This window comes from Colletotrichum lupini, chromosome 2, assembly GCF_023278565.1.
Source record: "Colletotrichum lupini chromosome 2, complete sequence".
In the NCBI taxonomy this organism is placed as follows: domain Eukaryota; kingdom Fungi; phylum Ascomycota; class Sordariomycetes; order Glomerellales; family Glomerellaceae; genus Colletotrichum; species Colletotrichum lupini.
In genome coordinates this window covers 2,325,454-2,341,442 of record NC_064675.1, presented here as the reverse complement: position 1 = coordinate 2,341,442, position 15,989 = coordinate 2,325,454, and the positions used below count along the sequence as shown (strand labels likewise).

General features: G+C 47.8%; 5 protein-coding genes across 5 annotated transcripts; 3 read left to right on the top strand and 2 right to left on the bottom strand.

Moving 5' to 3' along the window:
* Positions 1-3,021: 3,021 nt before the first annotated feature.
* CLUP02_02972 (YkgB) lies at positions 3,022-4,691 on the bottom strand (the record flags this gene model as incomplete). Its single annotated transcript, XM_049282000.1, has 3 exons — positions 3,022-3,360; positions 3,591-4,065; positions 4,303-4,691. The coding sequence occupies 3 exons, from the start codon at positions 4,689-4,691 to the stop codon at positions 3,022-3,024; spliced, it is 1,203 nt and encodes a 400-aa protein (XP_049139143.1).
* Positions 4,692-6,133: 1,442 nt separating this feature from the next.
* On the top strand, positions 6,134-7,651 carry CLUP02_02971 (FAD binding domain-containing protein; the record flags this gene model as incomplete). Its single annotated transcript, XM_049281999.1, has 1 exon — positions 6,134-7,651. The coding sequence occupies one exon, from the start codon at positions 6,134-6,136 to the stop codon at positions 7,649-7,651; it is 1,518 nt and encodes a 505-aa protein (XP_049139142.1).
* A 648-nt stretch (positions 7,652-8,299) lies between these two features.
* Positions 8,300-9,916, top strand: CLUP02_02970 (glycosyl hydrolase family 43; the record flags this gene model as incomplete). Its single annotated transcript, XM_049281998.1, has 1 exon — positions 8,300-9,916. The coding sequence occupies one exon, from the start codon at positions 8,300-8,302 to the stop codon at positions 9,914-9,916; it is 1,617 nt and encodes a 538-aa protein (XP_049139141.1).
* Positions 9,917-10,741: 825 nt separating this feature from the next.
* CLUP02_02969 (uncharacterized protein) lies at positions 10,742-11,485 on the top strand (the record flags this gene model as incomplete). Its single annotated transcript, XM_049281997.1, has 1 exon — positions 10,742-11,485. The coding sequence occupies one exon, from the start codon at positions 10,742-10,744 to the stop codon at positions 11,483-11,485; it is 744 nt and encodes a 247-aa protein (XP_049139140.1).
* Positions 11,486-11,631: 146 nt separating this feature from the next.
* Positions 11,632-15,747, bottom strand: CLUP02_02968 (mutanase; the record flags this gene model as incomplete). The annotated part of the gene is made up of 6 exons (XM_049281996.1): positions 11,632-11,967; positions 12,035-12,406; positions 12,460-12,580; positions 13,354-13,586; positions 13,654-15,597; positions 15,667-15,747. 6 exons carry the CDS (start codon positions 15,745-15,747, stop codon positions 11,632-11,634), a joined length of 3,087 nt encoding a protein of 1,028 aa, XP_049139139.1.
* Between the last annotated feature and the right edge of the window lie 242 nt (positions 15,748-15,989).

Here is a 15,989-nt window from a genome sequence, read left to right as displayed (position 1 = left end):
AGTTTAAAATAAAAAAGATCTTAGTATATATAGTACTATAGTCGTAAGGCTTTTCTCAAGGGTAGTCTTTTTAAAATTACTATTTTAGTTTTAAATAATATATATACTTTATACTTAATTTATAATAGAGGTTTAATACGTATACTTCGAGTTTTATATAATAATTAATAAAGAGTATTAAGTCTAAAATAACTTATTTTAAAATATTAAAAGAGCGCGTTATTAAACCTCTTATAAGTATATTAATATAAATAATAGAATTTTCTATAACTAATTAGTAATATAATACTAATTAAGCTTTATAATATACGCTTAAGGTTTATAAAAAAAGAATAGGATTGGAGGAGCTTATATTTAAAAAAGATTAAATTATTCTTTTAAATAAGCTACTTTTTAATAATACTTTTATAAAGCGTTCTTTATTATAAAATATAATCTAAACCGTAGTACTAGAGTACGCTTTTATTTAATAAAGTTTTTAAAATTATATTAATATAAAATCCCTTAATATAAGTAACGTTTTAGAGTTTTAGATCGTAAGTTCCTTTTCCTTTAGGTCTGTTTAAAACGCCCTTTATAACACGAGTATTACGTATAGTAATAAGTAATATAATAGTTCTTAATTTAATATAATCTTTATTACTTAATAATACGTAACTCTTAGGTTTAAATAAGCTCTTATTATTAACTAAATATATTATTTTATAACTATTTATTATTATATTTAACAAAGGAGGTAAGTACTACTTATAAAAGTATTAAAAATTACGTTTATTTCTAAGTCCTAACTCTTTATAAATATAATAACTACGTAGCCCTCGTCCTAGTTTATTAATAAGCTCGTTATAAATTAGTTAAAAAATCCTTTTAAAAACCTAGGTTTTTTAGGGGTTCTATCGTTCTTTAGTTAATTAGCTTTTTTAAGCTTATTATAGAATAATTTCTACTTATTTAATTTAATAATAGCGAGGACTTTCTTTATATAGCTCCTTAATATTTATATTAATAACTTATTTATATTTTAGCTTGTAAATACCTATTTTAATTTTTAATATATTATAAGGCGCTATAAGTATACGTAATTATAAGGGTATATAACGTTACTTTTATTATTTACGTCGTTAACTAAGTTAAAATATTTAATAAAAGTAAAATAAGCCCCTCTTTAACTTAAAAGTTATTTAGTATATATATCCTAAATTACTAAGTTAAATATATATATAATCTCCTCGAGGGTCCTCGTATATATTCTAAAAGCTATTAATTTATTAAAAATCTTATATATACGTTAGCCCTATATAAAGTTAAGTTTAGATTTAATTATAATTAAAAAGTTAAGTATAATAATTTTTTTACTAATTTTTAGAATATTATACGTTTTAGCTTAGAAATAAATAAATTACTACTCTTTATATTAATATTAAGGGTTATTTCGGTCCTCGTTTTATTAAGGGCTTATTAATATTCCTCTCGAACTATATTCCTTATTACTAGTTCGGGGGGTATAAATTCCTATTTTAAATATTTAATAATTTATTATATACTAAACTTAGTACCGTTTTTAATAACTTTTTAAAATATATATTTATATAATATAGTATTAATTAATTTTATTAATTATTAAGTAAGGACTTTAATATATATATTAATAATATTACGTTTATAAGCTATAAGTTATTTATATTTAGTATCGAGCTCTTATTATTTTTAAATACTCTTAAGTATATAGATCCTTTTTATAAGTATAATATAAAAATAGATTTATTTATATAAAGTAAGTAATATAGCTAGCTTTATAAAAAAAAAACCTAGCTTAGTCCTATAAGTTACTTATATTTAAAAAAGTTAAAAAGTTCGTATTAAGAGTTATATTTAAAAACTATTAATAAAAAATTTCCTAATTTCTTTAGTCGTTTTCGAACGCTTTATAACGAGCTTAATAAGCTCGTAGTTCTTTTTTATTATAAGTTATTACTAATTATCTAAATTTAAAAAATAAAATAAATATTATAAAGGGGTTAAAGAATACGTTAGAATTTAAAGCGTTTAGGTCGACGTATTTCTAAACCTTAACGCCCTTATTTATAATATAAAGTACGTTAAACTATTTAATTTAATTATTATAGCTTATTAATTTAGCTTAGGCTAAAATAAATATAAATAAGTCGGTTATTTTAAAAAAAATTATAAAAATTATATTAATAAGTACGTTATTATAATATAAGGTCTTAACTAAGAGCTAGGTTTATAATTATTACGAGTTATAGTACGTAATAATAGGTATATAGAGTATAATAAAAGTAGCTTAATTATTAAAGTAGAAATAGATAAAAAGAAAAGGTTTATATATATAATATCTAAGATAGACACGTAATTTAGTACGTAACGGGCACTATATAAGGTGCGATTACTATCCTTATTACGTAATACATATCACTCTATAAAGATTGCGCCAAGCAAGAGTTAAGTTCCTAATGTCTATAAAAACTCCGAGTGCGCCTTGAGTCCTGGACGTATGTATAGCTCATGTAATTAAAGTACTAAGGCAATCGGTGGTTCATCTGAAAGCACTAGAATTGTAGTTTGCTTGAACTTGACTAACGTAAACGCTCTCACACTTGGAGAAATTGACTGACTATTAAATCTTGAATCGATAAGATTGAGCATGAATATGAGAATTCTAGCTTCTGTCGGGATTCTTACGTCGTAAGGTACTACCGGCCCCAAGTTTTGCGAAATGCGCTTCAAGCCCCAGATAATAGACATTATAGTAAGGTTCGAGGCTCGGCAACTAATTTTGACCTGGGCTGCAGCTATTATCGCCGCAAAATTTCCCAATCTGGCGAAAGTTTTCCCGTCATTGTGCTGGTAGTATTACTGACGGATACATGAATCGCCGAAAACATCACTAATTTTCTCATATCTCAATTTTGGAAACAATGAAGCTTGGTTGATATTTTGTTTGTTTATTTGTTTTTGTAATTGTGGCCTAGATTTCTAAGCTTCGCTTTTGCACATCCACTACTCATCAAAGATGGTGGCAACAACAGCACCAGTGAGAGTGACCTGACCAACCTTGCCACCCTCAGCCTCGGTGATGATCTTACCCGAGACGAGGTCGCGCTTCCAGATGACAACGGTGCGGTTGTTCTGGTGACCGACGGCGATGAGGTCGCCGGCCTTGTTGATGGAGAACTGGCGGGGAGACCAGCCGCCGGAGGGGGCGAGCTGCACCAACTCGAGGGAGCCGTCGTCCTTGATGGCGAAGGTGGACATTGTGTCCGAGGGGCCGGAGCCGAGGACGGGGGAGTCGCGGAACGAGACATCGCGGTTGGAGACGATGATGAACTTTTGGTCGGGCTGGGTGCATTGTCAGTCAAAGTGTTCCACAAACACGATCATTACCAATCCGGATGTAGAATGCGCCCGCTGGCCCTAATTTGGGAGATGCATGAGGCCGTGGGGGCCGACCCAGGATTGAAATAAGGCCTAGAAAAAGATCTGCGACAGTGCAGGGGGTGGGTTTTCCGCAAAAAAAAACGAAATAGGAAATGGAGACCCAGAACAGATGGAAAAGAACTCAAACTCACAGTGATGGCAATCTCGCTTGTCGGGGCCTTGGTGGCAGGGTAGTCGGCGTTTACGGAGGGGATGGACGAGATCTTGGTGAAGGCCAGGCCCGTCTCCTTGTACTCGACCTTGTAGGAGTAAATGTTTTGGTCAAGCTCTCCGTTGAAGAAGAAGACGACGTCGCCGTTGGCCATGGTCTTGAAGACGCCGTGGCGGGGCCCGACGCCGGGGCCGGTCACAAGGCCGTCGACCTCCTTGATCGGGGCGACGCTATTCGGGTCCTTGGTGTAGACGCGGACCCGGTCACCACCGAGGTCGGCGAGGAGGACATACTGGTTCTTGGGGTCGATAATAACGTGGTGGAGGTAGCTGAGGTCCTGACGAGCGGTCACCGGGCCGGGCTTCTCGAGGGTTGGGTAGAACTCCTGGAGCGGCGCGGTGCCGGGGAGAGCTCCCTTATCGCCCAGGGCGATGACGGAAACTGCGCTCTTGTTGCTAATTGGGACATCGTGTTAGCTTGAAACATAACTTCTGTTTAAAGTCTTTTAAAGTAAAGATTAAGTTGCAGGTCATAGTCCGAAGAACCGGTGGGAGTCAAAGTCCGAATAGCCGGTGGGAGGCCTTGCGGAAGTTTTCCCAGCGACACTTAACTATCCCACCGGAAGCGCCAAAACAAACGACACACGGACACAACAGCAGTGCTTAATTCGACGTTGGCCATTTGGGACCTACTATGAAGCAGTAACATAACCGCGAGCACCAGACTCGGTGGTGACAATCTCACCAGCGACACCGCTGGCGGGCGCCGGGATGCGAGCGATGCGGGTCAGGGCGCCTCCATCCCCGATAGAGAAGGAGTTTAGTGAGCCGTTGGGAACCGAGTTGGAGCCCCGGTCGAGGCAGTAGAGGATACGGTTGGCCGAGTCCAGGGTGAGCCAGGCTGGGTTCACCTCGCAGTCTGCCGACTTGGAGGCCACGGATAAGCTCGCGTTGGCGCCGGTGGTGAGGGAAAGGGTTGTGACATTTCCGCCCGAATCGGCCGCGTAGAGGGTGACGGCGTTGCAGGAGGCCGCTAGAAAGGCGGAGCCTGCCAAGAGGCTCTTCATGGGTGAGGTGCGCATGGCGGATGGATTAGAAGCCGATTGTGTAAGCGAAAAAAGAGTCGATATGAAAGAAAAGAATGTGCTCAAGTGAGTGGATGGGAAAGGATAAGCAAAATGAGTGGATTGTGGTGTAATGAGCGAATGTGGTGAGGTAGAAAACAGGCAGGTCAATCGCAACCGAGGGGTGGGTAAACGGCGATTTAACTGCAAACGAGGTTGGCGATGTGAAGGATGAGAATGAGTGGATTCGGACTCTTTTAGTCCAAGTCTTTTGCTGAAAAGAGCGATTAGAATTTCTGCTTCCTAGTCTGCCAAGTCTTCGCAATAGCTCTCCCTCATCTAGGATCGTGAACCTGAGGGGATTCGAAACCTGTTAATATACAAACCAAAAAGGTAATGAGTGCAATCGGATGGCCCCGAGCTTCAGAGTCGCAGTTGCAAAGCCCGACTTCCCAACTGGAACCTGCCAAGACTCTTCTTCCCAAGGTGCCGGTATTCACGGAGATTTCAGGGGCCCTTCAGTTTTTGCCTGTTGTTCCTCAGTTCTTCTGACTCGCTTTTCGAAGGTTGTTTAACAAGACGCCTCATCGCCAAGACCAAGCAGTGTGCTGATTGCTATAACGCTCAAGAGCTAAACTCCGCGTGTACTCCCCAAGGTGGTAAGGGTCAAAACTCCGCGAGTGTGTGGGGGCCAACAGTTGGCGTTAACCATTCCCCTCGGTGTCGACTATTGCCGCTGCTACACGCTACGCCTGCTGTGCCTGGTCTGAAGAATATCTGGCGCCTTTTTGCGCCCCAATGACAAAACCTTAAAAAACGGGCGCCGGGGTGGTCGGTAGTGCCGAAAAGGGGGACGGGCTCCGGTTCCAGAATGACGGCGACATAGAGAAGACGCTTGGGAGCTAGGTTTGGCCTGCTTCATGGGGTGAATCACCCGGACAAGGTTCTCTGCTTTGAGTAGGTCAAGAGGCTGAGCGGTCAGCGCCAAGACCTAATACAGAACCAGATTGATTGATATGATTAAACAAGGCGTGATTGATACTTCTCCCTGGCTTTCGAGTCTCAATGAATGGGTCGTGGAGTCGTTGAAAGTGGAACAACGCTAAGTCAGGGAGGGGACAGACGCCAAGATCGGGTAGCACCGTGGCCCTGGCTTCAAGAGATATTTGACTTTGAGACGGATGTCGAGTGTAAGGCGACGGCCGAGGATCCGAGACCGATTGCCATTCCCCAAGGCGTCTCTACGAGAATATCCGTATGAGTCTTTAGAGGGAGACCCTCAATGGGATGGTCCCATATATCCCGCGCTAAGCATAAGACGAACCCGTGTACAGGCTCGGATACTGATTACAGACTCCTGTCTTTAAGCCTCACAGCTCAAGTCTTCAAGATCTCCATCTTTTGATCCTTACATTCGTTTCTTTATTACCAGGCTGTATAGACCTGTACATACTACAGCTATGGATTCCACATTCTCTCTTAGACGCTTAGCCGTCGCTACACTCCTTTGTGCTTCTCCCGCTCTCGTCAGCGCGCAGGCCGAGAACAAGGCCGCCGCTCTCCAGTCTTGCTTGACGACCGCCGGTGTTCGCAACGTCATCAGCACCGATGCCACCTGGGCCGATGAGACCACCGGCTTCCAGAAGCGTATCAAGGTCGACCCGGCCGCCATCTCATTCCCCGAGAACAAGGACCAAGTCGCCCTGTCTCTTGACTGCGCCCGGAATGCTTCCACTTCGGCGTCTCCCCTCGGCGCTGCCCATTCCTTCCAGGCCTACGGCTTCGGAAACCCGGGGAGTCTGGTGATTAGCATGGCTGCTTTCAACTCCGTCTCCTTTGACGCTGCCACCAACCGTCTCACCTACGGCGGTGGTACCCACGTTGGCCCCGTCCTCAAGTACCTCTGGGACAACCACGGCCGTCACTTCCCCCACGTCCGCGGTGCTCACGTCGGTCTCGCTGGCTCCAGCATCGGTGGCGGATACGGCTCTTCTTCCCGCCACCTTGGTACTCCCATGGACAACCTCGAGTCTGTCGAGTACATGCTGTACAACGGCACCATCGTCAACGCCGCTAAGGGCTCTGACCTCTTCTGGGCTGCTCAGGGTGCCGGTGCCTCCTATGGTGTCCTTCTCTCTGTGACCACCAACACCCACAAGCCCCTTTTCGAGACAGCCGTCAACTTCACCATTAACGGCGGCCAACTCGACTCTACAGCCGCTGCCAAGGCCGTCATCGCCATCCAGGACTTCTCCCTCTCCAAGGACTGCCCCGATGAGCTCGCTCTCCGCTGGTCCCTCAGCGGCCCCCCTTACACCGGCACCGGCTACTTTTACGGCAACCCTGCCGACTTTGACACCGTCATTGCACCCCTTGTCACCGCTCTCAAGGCCATCGGCAGCAACGCCACCGTCGCAAAGACCGAGCTCCCTTTCTGGGACATGGAGGTCGCCGTCGCCGGCGCCGGCATGAACCAGCCCAACGGCGGTACCCTCGGTGGCCGCTCCTTCTATACCCAGGCCCTGACCATTACCACCGACCACCCCTTGACCGAGGCTCAGGCCAAGACCCTATACGAGAGCACCACCATCGCCTTCAACCGCACCGACCTCCGCAAGTCCGGCTTCCTCGACCTCTGGGGCGGCGTCTCTCGCGACATCGCCGATGCCGACACCGCCTACGCCCACGGCAAGAACCTCTGGCTCATCCGCTGGGAGGCCAACTCCGTTGATGCTACCTCCTACCCCGCCGACGGCACCACCTACATGAAGGGACTCATCAAGCCCTTCGAGGATGCTCTCGTTGCCGGTGGCGCTCCCCTCCGTGGCTTCGTCAATTATGCCGATACCGAGCTCTCTGAGGCCGAGTGGAGCTCCCGTCTCTACGGCTCCAACTTTGACCGTCTCAAGCAGCTCAAGACTGTCTACGACCCCGAGGGTGTCTTTGTCAACCACAAGCAGGCTATCCCCCTTCCTTGAGCGGTGTTAGTAGACTTTTCATGATTCTTGGATATACTTTGGGAACAGCAGGGGAAAAATTGACAGAATACCAATTATTTCGAACAAATTACCAAAGCTTTGATTTCACTTTCCAATCTTCTTCCAGAACCAGTGCCAACAATCCGTTCCAGTGACGTAGTTTCAATTGTGAGCATGCGATGTCCACGTCTCGACTGAAACCTCGTTCGAGGCCTCCACCTTCGTTTCTATTATTCGCATGCTCGTTAGCGATGAGGTTTCAAAAACTCTCCGTCTAAGGTGTCCATGCTCTCCAGTATGAGTCGCGTTCACGCGTAGCTTACTGTGTGCGGAGAAGAGCATGATGCTTCTCCAAGTTCTCCCCTCCATTTCCGCGGGGTAAAATCCACAGTCCACAAAAACACACAAGTGGAGTTCCTTCGGTCGGCATTCTCACGAATCACTCAGCCCCGGCTATATGCAACTTGTGGAGGCGTGGGGTCAAATCATCTCAAAGGCTCAACTCACTCTTGGCTAAGTTGGGCTTTGGAGAGCCATCTTTGATAAATATTAACCTCATTCTTTGTTTCCCAAAGTTGGCTGTTGATTTGCGCCTGATTTCTTGCATTGATCACCAATACCAGTTGTTCTTCAAACTCCGAGTTCACAATGCCTCAAGTTAGGAATCCAATTCTTCCCGGGTTCAACCCGGATCCTTCGATATTGAGAGTCGGAGATGATTACTACATCGCGACATCAACCTTTGAATGGTTTCCCGGCGTCCAAATTCACCACTCGAAGGATCTGGCAAACTGGGAGCTCGTCACAAGACCCTTGAGTCGCAAGAGTCAGCTCGACATGCGAGGGGACCCAGACAGCTGCGGTGTCTGGGCCCCTTGCCTTTCTCACGACGGCGAGAAGTTCTGGCTGGTCTTCACCGATGTCAAGCGTAAAGACGGCTCCTTCAAGGACACCCACAACTACATTGTCAGCGCGCCAGCCATTGAAGGGCCCTGGTCCGACCCGTTCTACATCAACTCGTCCGGCTTCGACCCGTCCCTCTTCCACGATGACGACGGCCGCAAGTGGTTCGTCAATATGATGTGGGACCACCGCCGCCGCTTCCACGCCTTCACTGGCATCGTGCTCCAGGAGTTCGACCCGAAAGCCGGAAAGCTCATCGGCCCAAAGAAGAACATTTTCCGCGGCACCGAGCTGGCTCTCGTGGAGGGCCCGCATCTATATAAACGCAACGGATGGTATTACCTCCTAACCGCCGAGGGTGGCACGGCGTACGAGCACGCCTGCACCCTCGCTCGTTCCCGCGATCTCTGGGGTCCGTACGAGCTTCACCCGCAAAAATACGTCATAACGTCAAAGGACGCGCCCGATGCGGCGCTTCAACGCGCTGGCCACGGCGATATTGTGGACACGCCCGACGGAAAGACCTACATGGTTCACCTGACGGGGCGTCCCACGACGGAGAAGAGGCGGTGCGTTCTTGGACGCGAAACCGCGATCCAGGAGGCGTACTGGGGTGACGATGACTGGCTCTACGTCAAGAACGGCCCCGTACCATCTCTGTACGTGGAGGTACCTGGTACCAGAGATGATACTTCGTACTGGGCGGAGAAGAAATACTCCTTTGAGAACGGCCTGCCCAAAGACTTCCAGTGGCTGCGGACGCCGGAACCCGAGCGCATCTTCTCAACCGAGGACGGGAAGCTCACGCTCATCGGGAGGGAGTCGATCGGATCTTGGTTCGAGCAGGCACTGGTCGCTCGCAGGCAGACACACTTCTCCTACGACGCTGAGACCACCGTCGACTTTGCGCCCACCGATGAGCGCGAGTTCGCAGGGTTGACGGCGTACTACTGCCGCTACAACTTCTTTTACCTGACCATCACTGCGCACGAGGACGGGAAGCGCGAGCTGTTGATTCAGAGCTCTGAGGCTTCGTGGCCCGATAGCGACCTCACGATGCCGTTTCCCGAGGCGGTTGCGCTGCCTGATACGGGCAAGGTCAAGCTTGCGTTAACGATTCGCGGGCCGAAGCTTCAGTTCTACTATGCTCTCGAGGGCGAGGAACTCAAGGCTATTGGGCCGGTATACGATGCTTCCATCATCTCGGATGAATGTGGTGGGCACCAGGCGCATGGAAGCTTTACCGGTGCATTTGTTGGTGTTGCTGCGTCCGATTTGAATGGGACCGCGAGACGGGCGGCTTTTGATTATTTTACGTACCGTCCTATTCATGATGAGACCGACCGTTATGATATTCAATGATGAGGTCCCACCGTCTCCGTCAGAACGTGGGAGCTGGACTGATAATGTATGTTAAAATTTGACAGGGCGGGGAAGAATCATAGGTTTCTGTAGCGAGATTGGCCACTAAGAAGCATGTATCTCGGCTTTGAACCAACAAGACATAGTAGCGCACTAGAAGAGACTCGTAGTACCGTTCAGCCTCATAGAGTAGCCGTTTCAAGTCTTCGAGCCAACGAGCTTCTGCTCATAAGGTTGAATTGTGTTGCCTCAACACACATTTGATATTGTTCGTGAAAAGCTTCAGATGAAGGGAATTCTGTCGCTGGAGACAATGTGATTGACCAGCAGCCAGGCCATTGATGTCAAGTTACTAATGGGATCGTGGTTTTGAGTACGGGGCTTGGGATCTGACCCTTCAATAGCGCTTCAGGAACCCCCTCCTTCCATGTTTCAAAATACCCAGGCTGAGTTCTGGGACGCAACTGAAAAAACTCTTACATCGAAGAGATCAGTCTATTCATGACGCTGGAAGATCCTATCGCGAGCGGGGCGACTCCAGCATCATGCATGCTGCCAAGAGCGCCTACATGAACAGGGATCGTGTGCAGTGTATTTGTTGTCGCTTACACATTACATCAGACATGCGTTTAGCCGTACTTATGTAAATAGACAGGATAATTAGCCCTATCTATATCACCAAGCGCTTTTAAAAGAACAAGCATCGCCTCCCTCTTTCCTGTTTGACAGCAAACCTCATCAACATTCGTCCAACGCCACAATTTCGCCTAGCCTTTACAAGAAAAAATCGAAGTAACTTAAGAGTTTTCAGCCGCATCTCACAGCATGGAAGAAGATTATTTTGCCGCGCGCAATATCGCAGACCTTCCTAGGCACCTCTCCTCCTGGAAACGTGACGCATTCGAGAGGACCTGCGCGAACATGAGAGATCTCAACTATCACACTTGGGGATTCGTCATTTATCGTTGTACCTACGATGATGAAGATCTGTGGGTTCGCTACCTCGCGCAGCTCAAGGACTTTGCACATGGGTATCTCGTCAAGACTCGCCGAGCTGAGCTGTTAGAACAGTACCTCGATTTTCATGTTATTGAAGATCGGGCCACCCTTGAGAATGCCTCGAGACAGGACACTAGGCATCATTTCAATCAATGGACTTCGAACCAGAACGTTCCCGCCGGCGACGGCTTCTTCTGGAGCAAAACCGGGGCAGAGTTACCCCGTTTCCGCTTCTTTTTATACGTCGACAAGCAATGTCTCGCCACTGTTGTTCAATTCCAAAACGCAGACAATGGCCATCCTTACTTCCGACCGTTACTTCCCCCGATGGTTGTCACTGTTGTTGATGGTTCCTGGACGCCAGACACCGTGCAGAGCTACGAGCCTCAGAATGAAGACGGATATCCTGAGCTTGATGGCAGTTCGAAGAGATACGTCGGCTTCGAGTACCATAATGCATATTACGCCACTGCTTTGTACGAGACCCTTCATGGAAATGGGCTTGTTGACTACGGATCTTACACGCGGCCGCCGGCGATAGGGCCCGATGCGGTAAATACAATGTCTTGATGAATACTGCCCTAGAATTCCAAGGGAATCGAGATACAAAATGGTAGCAATGTTACATATTCGAGAGGGATTATTTTGCCATCTTGCCGCACCCTTCTACTTCAAAATTCTTGAAACCCACCGGCGCACATTGAACCAAGTATTGTTCATGGATCCGGCAGTGTTCTGATGTCTGAAATCCGAGCCCTGAGTCGTGCCACCCTAGCTCGCATCGAGGCCTCATTCGGCGGCGAGAACCCCGCCAACGCGAAGTCATCGAGGTCAGCCTCGATTGCGTCTAGCATATCAGTAACCCATAAAGTGGTCCTCCGCGCTGCTTCTGAGTACCAAAGTGAATCAAATTCAATCAAGATCAATACCAGATTCGCAAGTTGGGGGACAGTACTGGCTATGTAATTGACTGCGATTCGTATGTTCCTCCGGTTCTTCTGGACGACTGGGAGGCCCAAGGGATGGTGCATATAGTTCCACACCGCAATACCCTTTTCGCACCGAGTTCACATTAGAACCTGGACTTTCGTGCTAGTGGAGATCATCGATGTTACTCACCTGGGCAATATTATTGAAAAGTTCCTCCTCCGAGGTGGTGTTTCCCGTCACTGCTCGCGCACGTATGGCATCCATTTTCCCGATTGCTGTGGGATCTGCTCCATTGAAAATGGACCCCTTTGCAATATTCAACTTGCGCTCACAGAGCAGTAAAGTTTCTCTGTTTCCCTTGGAGCCAAACTGATCCATCAGATAGTCATTTGGTGTGCGGATACAGCGACTAGCTCCCGACGCCGGAAAAGTGCCCTTCGGAAATTTGGCGTTCCAGAACCTACTCAAAATACGAGCATCTATGCGTCCGCTGAGGCTGGTTGCACCATCTGGGCGTATGCCATTCGTCACCATCTGCAAGAAGTCTCTGATCCATTGTGCCTACGGCTCACTTGTCAGCAGAGATTGCATTCACAAAGACAACAACAACTCACATCTGGATTATGTTCTGTGTCGAGTCTCGCCGAGATCTGGGTCGGAGTAAGTGTTTTGCGGTTGTAAACCATGATATCGACACTTCCACAACCTGGAACCTGCCTGCACGGCGTCAGAGGCCTAATCATCACGTATCAGGGTTTCGTACTCACTCGAAGACATTGTCTGACGGAAGAGGGTTTCTCGGCTTATCTTCGTGGAGTTTGCCTGACCCAGGATATTCTCTCGCGTAGACAATCATCACTATCAAGGCCTGAGCAAGATCGTATAACGCTAGTTCAAACCTTTTCCTTTCGCCTCTTTTCTCGAGAAGAGACTTCTCGTCCATGATCAATGGGTTCAGCGAGCTGAAAGGCGAAAAACCCTGCACATCTCGACGAAGTTCGTCGTGATCATCACAGTCTTCTTCATCAGATATGTCCAGCGAACCGAATTCATCTGGGGCACAGATGCCTTCTTGAAGGGTACAATGTGAAACAGGGCAAACTCCGTTTCCAAAGACAGCCTGTTCAGGTGTACAGCAAAGAGACTTCTTACGCCACCCTAGATTTCACAAATGTATTAGCTTGGCAACGAAGCAGAAACTTGTTTGTAACCCACAGCTGCAGAGGACTCCATTTCCACCCCCTTGATCCAAGAGTAAAGTGACCTCCTTGTTATTGCAAGTGTTGTCAGCACAGTCGCCTTGTCCAACCCAATGGCAATTTGAAAATGGAGCTGGGTTGTTTTTGCAGCAGTAGCGATTGGTTAAGGTACCAAGGCCGCATTTCCCCTCAAGATCCTCCGCTTGAGCGACTTGTTGTTCTTCTTCGGTGCATTTCTCAGAGCTGAGACAGAAGAGATTAGCATGCGAAGGAAACAACACACCCACTACTCCCCTTGTCGAGACTCACCATTCGGTCCAGCGACACTGACTGGTCATTACCTTGAAGGTCTTGAGCTCACAGCAGAAAACCTTGTGCCCACGACTGCACTTGCCGTCACCGCTCTCTCCAGGCTCGCCTCCTGTTGATGATTCGAATAGCGTGACCTCTCCCTTGTGACACTGTCCGTTGCAGTCTCCTCCGCTGCCTCTCCAAGTGCACTGCATGGGAAGAGCACTGTTCTTGCAGCAAATGGGGCGACCCTATTAAACCTCGTTAGAAATTTTAAACGCTGCTCCGAAAGTCGTAATTTGCCCAGAGAAAACTCACAGAATTACCGGAGCAAGTCCCTCTATCAAAAGACATGCTCTTGTAGCCGTCTCGGCAGCTGGAGGCTTGTGTATTGTCAAGATCGACACAGTCAGGGAACATGTAACAATCGCTGTCAAGGTGAGGCATCTCAACCTGGTGTACAGGAGGGTCGGTCTGCCCTTGCTGGTCGCCCCCGCTGGCATCGCAGACGCTCTTGGGACAGTAGCCTCTAGCGCAAGCGAAAGCGCAGAGACCATGGTCGTTGCCAATTCGACTGATGGCCTTGGTCGTTTGGGTGGGATTCAGGAAATTGAGAGGGCCTTGACTTGTACACTTGCACCTATGGATAGGGCAGAAGCCATTGTAGCACGCAAAGTTGCAAATCGCTGCCCATTCCCCATCTCCCGTCCCCGAGGTGCATGCTGGTGGGTTGAAAGGAGAAACTGTCGGCTCTATCAAGGGATACTCCGTCTTGCCGCAGTACGTCGCGGGGCAGGCCCCGTAGAGACATGCATAGTTGCAAAGTCCAATGTAGTTCGAGTTCAAGCCCTCCGCGGGGAAAACTTCCCCGGCTGTCTGTGAAGGCAGCTTGATCTGGGCACCCGTCGCTTTACAAACACAAGCACTCTCTGGGCAGTAGCCCCAGAAACAGGTTGTGCGACAAAGGACATCAAAGTCGTTAGCACCCACGCCTCTGATGCACACTTCGTCTTCTAGAGACGGCGTGTTGATTGGCCTCGAGGCTTTGGAACTCAAACTTCCTCCAGCCCAAGCGTCGAAGCCGGTCATACCGTTGTGGCAATCGTTTTTTATGGCAGGTCCGGTTTCGTCCGCAATGAGAACATCTTTCCTCCATACACTGATTCTGACGTCGCCTGTACGGCCGTCAAAAGGGGCACTTCCGTGGTAGAGGCCAGCACCGCCGTCGGGTAGGTCTCTCAGAACGCCTTTGGACGCCACGCCTCCAATGGTGACCGTGATAGTGACCGCCTCAGTCGAGAGAATGGTGAAAAACACGGAATCCTCAATGATGTCGTACGACTGGAATTCCATTTGGACCTGCGAAACGGTGTTGCCCGTGGTGCCACCTGTGCTGCAGGCCCCCTTGGGAGTGGGACGGTACCAAAATGAAACCCCCTCGTACGTGATGGTAGCTTTGCTATTTTTGTACCGATCGATGGCAAATGGCAAGAAAACCCGCCAGCCATGGTGATCGAGGGAGTACATATAAGGTGCCTTGCCGGTGTCAAATGCCACGAGGGCGTGGTCCCGGATTGGGCCAATGTGGTGGCTTTCGCCATAGTCGTTCCATGAAATGATCTGGACGAACTCGGGCATAAGAACGTTAACCTGGATCCAGCGGTCAAACCAAAGGTGGTCGCCACGCCACAGCCAGTTCTTACCGAATCCAGGAAGATTGGTATAGAACCATGGAGAGACTGGCATCATGTATGGTTTACCCTTGAGAGCCCGTCTATAAGACGCATCGACGTACGTTTCCATGTCATGATCTCCCCACGGCCAGCCAGCCCAACTGAAAAGCCCGTCAGCAACACCACTAGCCTTTGCAACTGCGGGATCAGCACCCAGAGATGACCAGTCTGGTATAAAGAAGCAGCCAGTCGTTGCTTTGATATCGACCCAGTCTTCAGCTTGATCAGGCCCTTCAAAGGTCGATACGAAAGGTTTGCCCTGGTATCGGAAGTACGCACTACTCGATGCATACTTATTTATCCAGGTTATCACTTCCTCCTTGGAAAAGGGTCCGCGGCCAGCATAGTCGAAAGAAAAGAAGAGTTTGAAGCCAAGAGCCTCGGCATTTGAGAAAGCGTCTGCAATAGCTTTGGCATTCATTGGTTCTCCCTTTGCCATATTAAGAGCGAACGCATCGATGTGGGCTTCTTGGGCCAGTTTGATATCGTCGATCCAGTCAGCTGCTGAATAGTGCTCCGTGTTGCCGACCTGCGTGATACTTGCTTTAGCGTACAAGAATTACATCAAGCTTGGAAACTTATAATGAGGTTGGCTTACCATGAAGTGAGCAAAAACGGCCCGTGACAATACAAAATTTACCCATGATAAGGCTACGAGAAAAAAGGCGAGCAGCCTCATGGCGTGATGCTTCGGGAACGCAGAAGACCGTGGAAGAATAAGGTACCAGAGGCTCAACTTGCAAGAGCTACGAGTTGTGACGAACCCGAGACCACGTTCAAGCAGCGTGTCAAGAGACTCATATTAGCCATTTTCTTTACACTAGCATTTATGATCACACGCCTCTCGCTTTCTGGTCTCTGTGACCGGCGTTGCACTCTCTTTCAGCCAGGCGGACCCAGACCCTTGTCACTGCACATTAC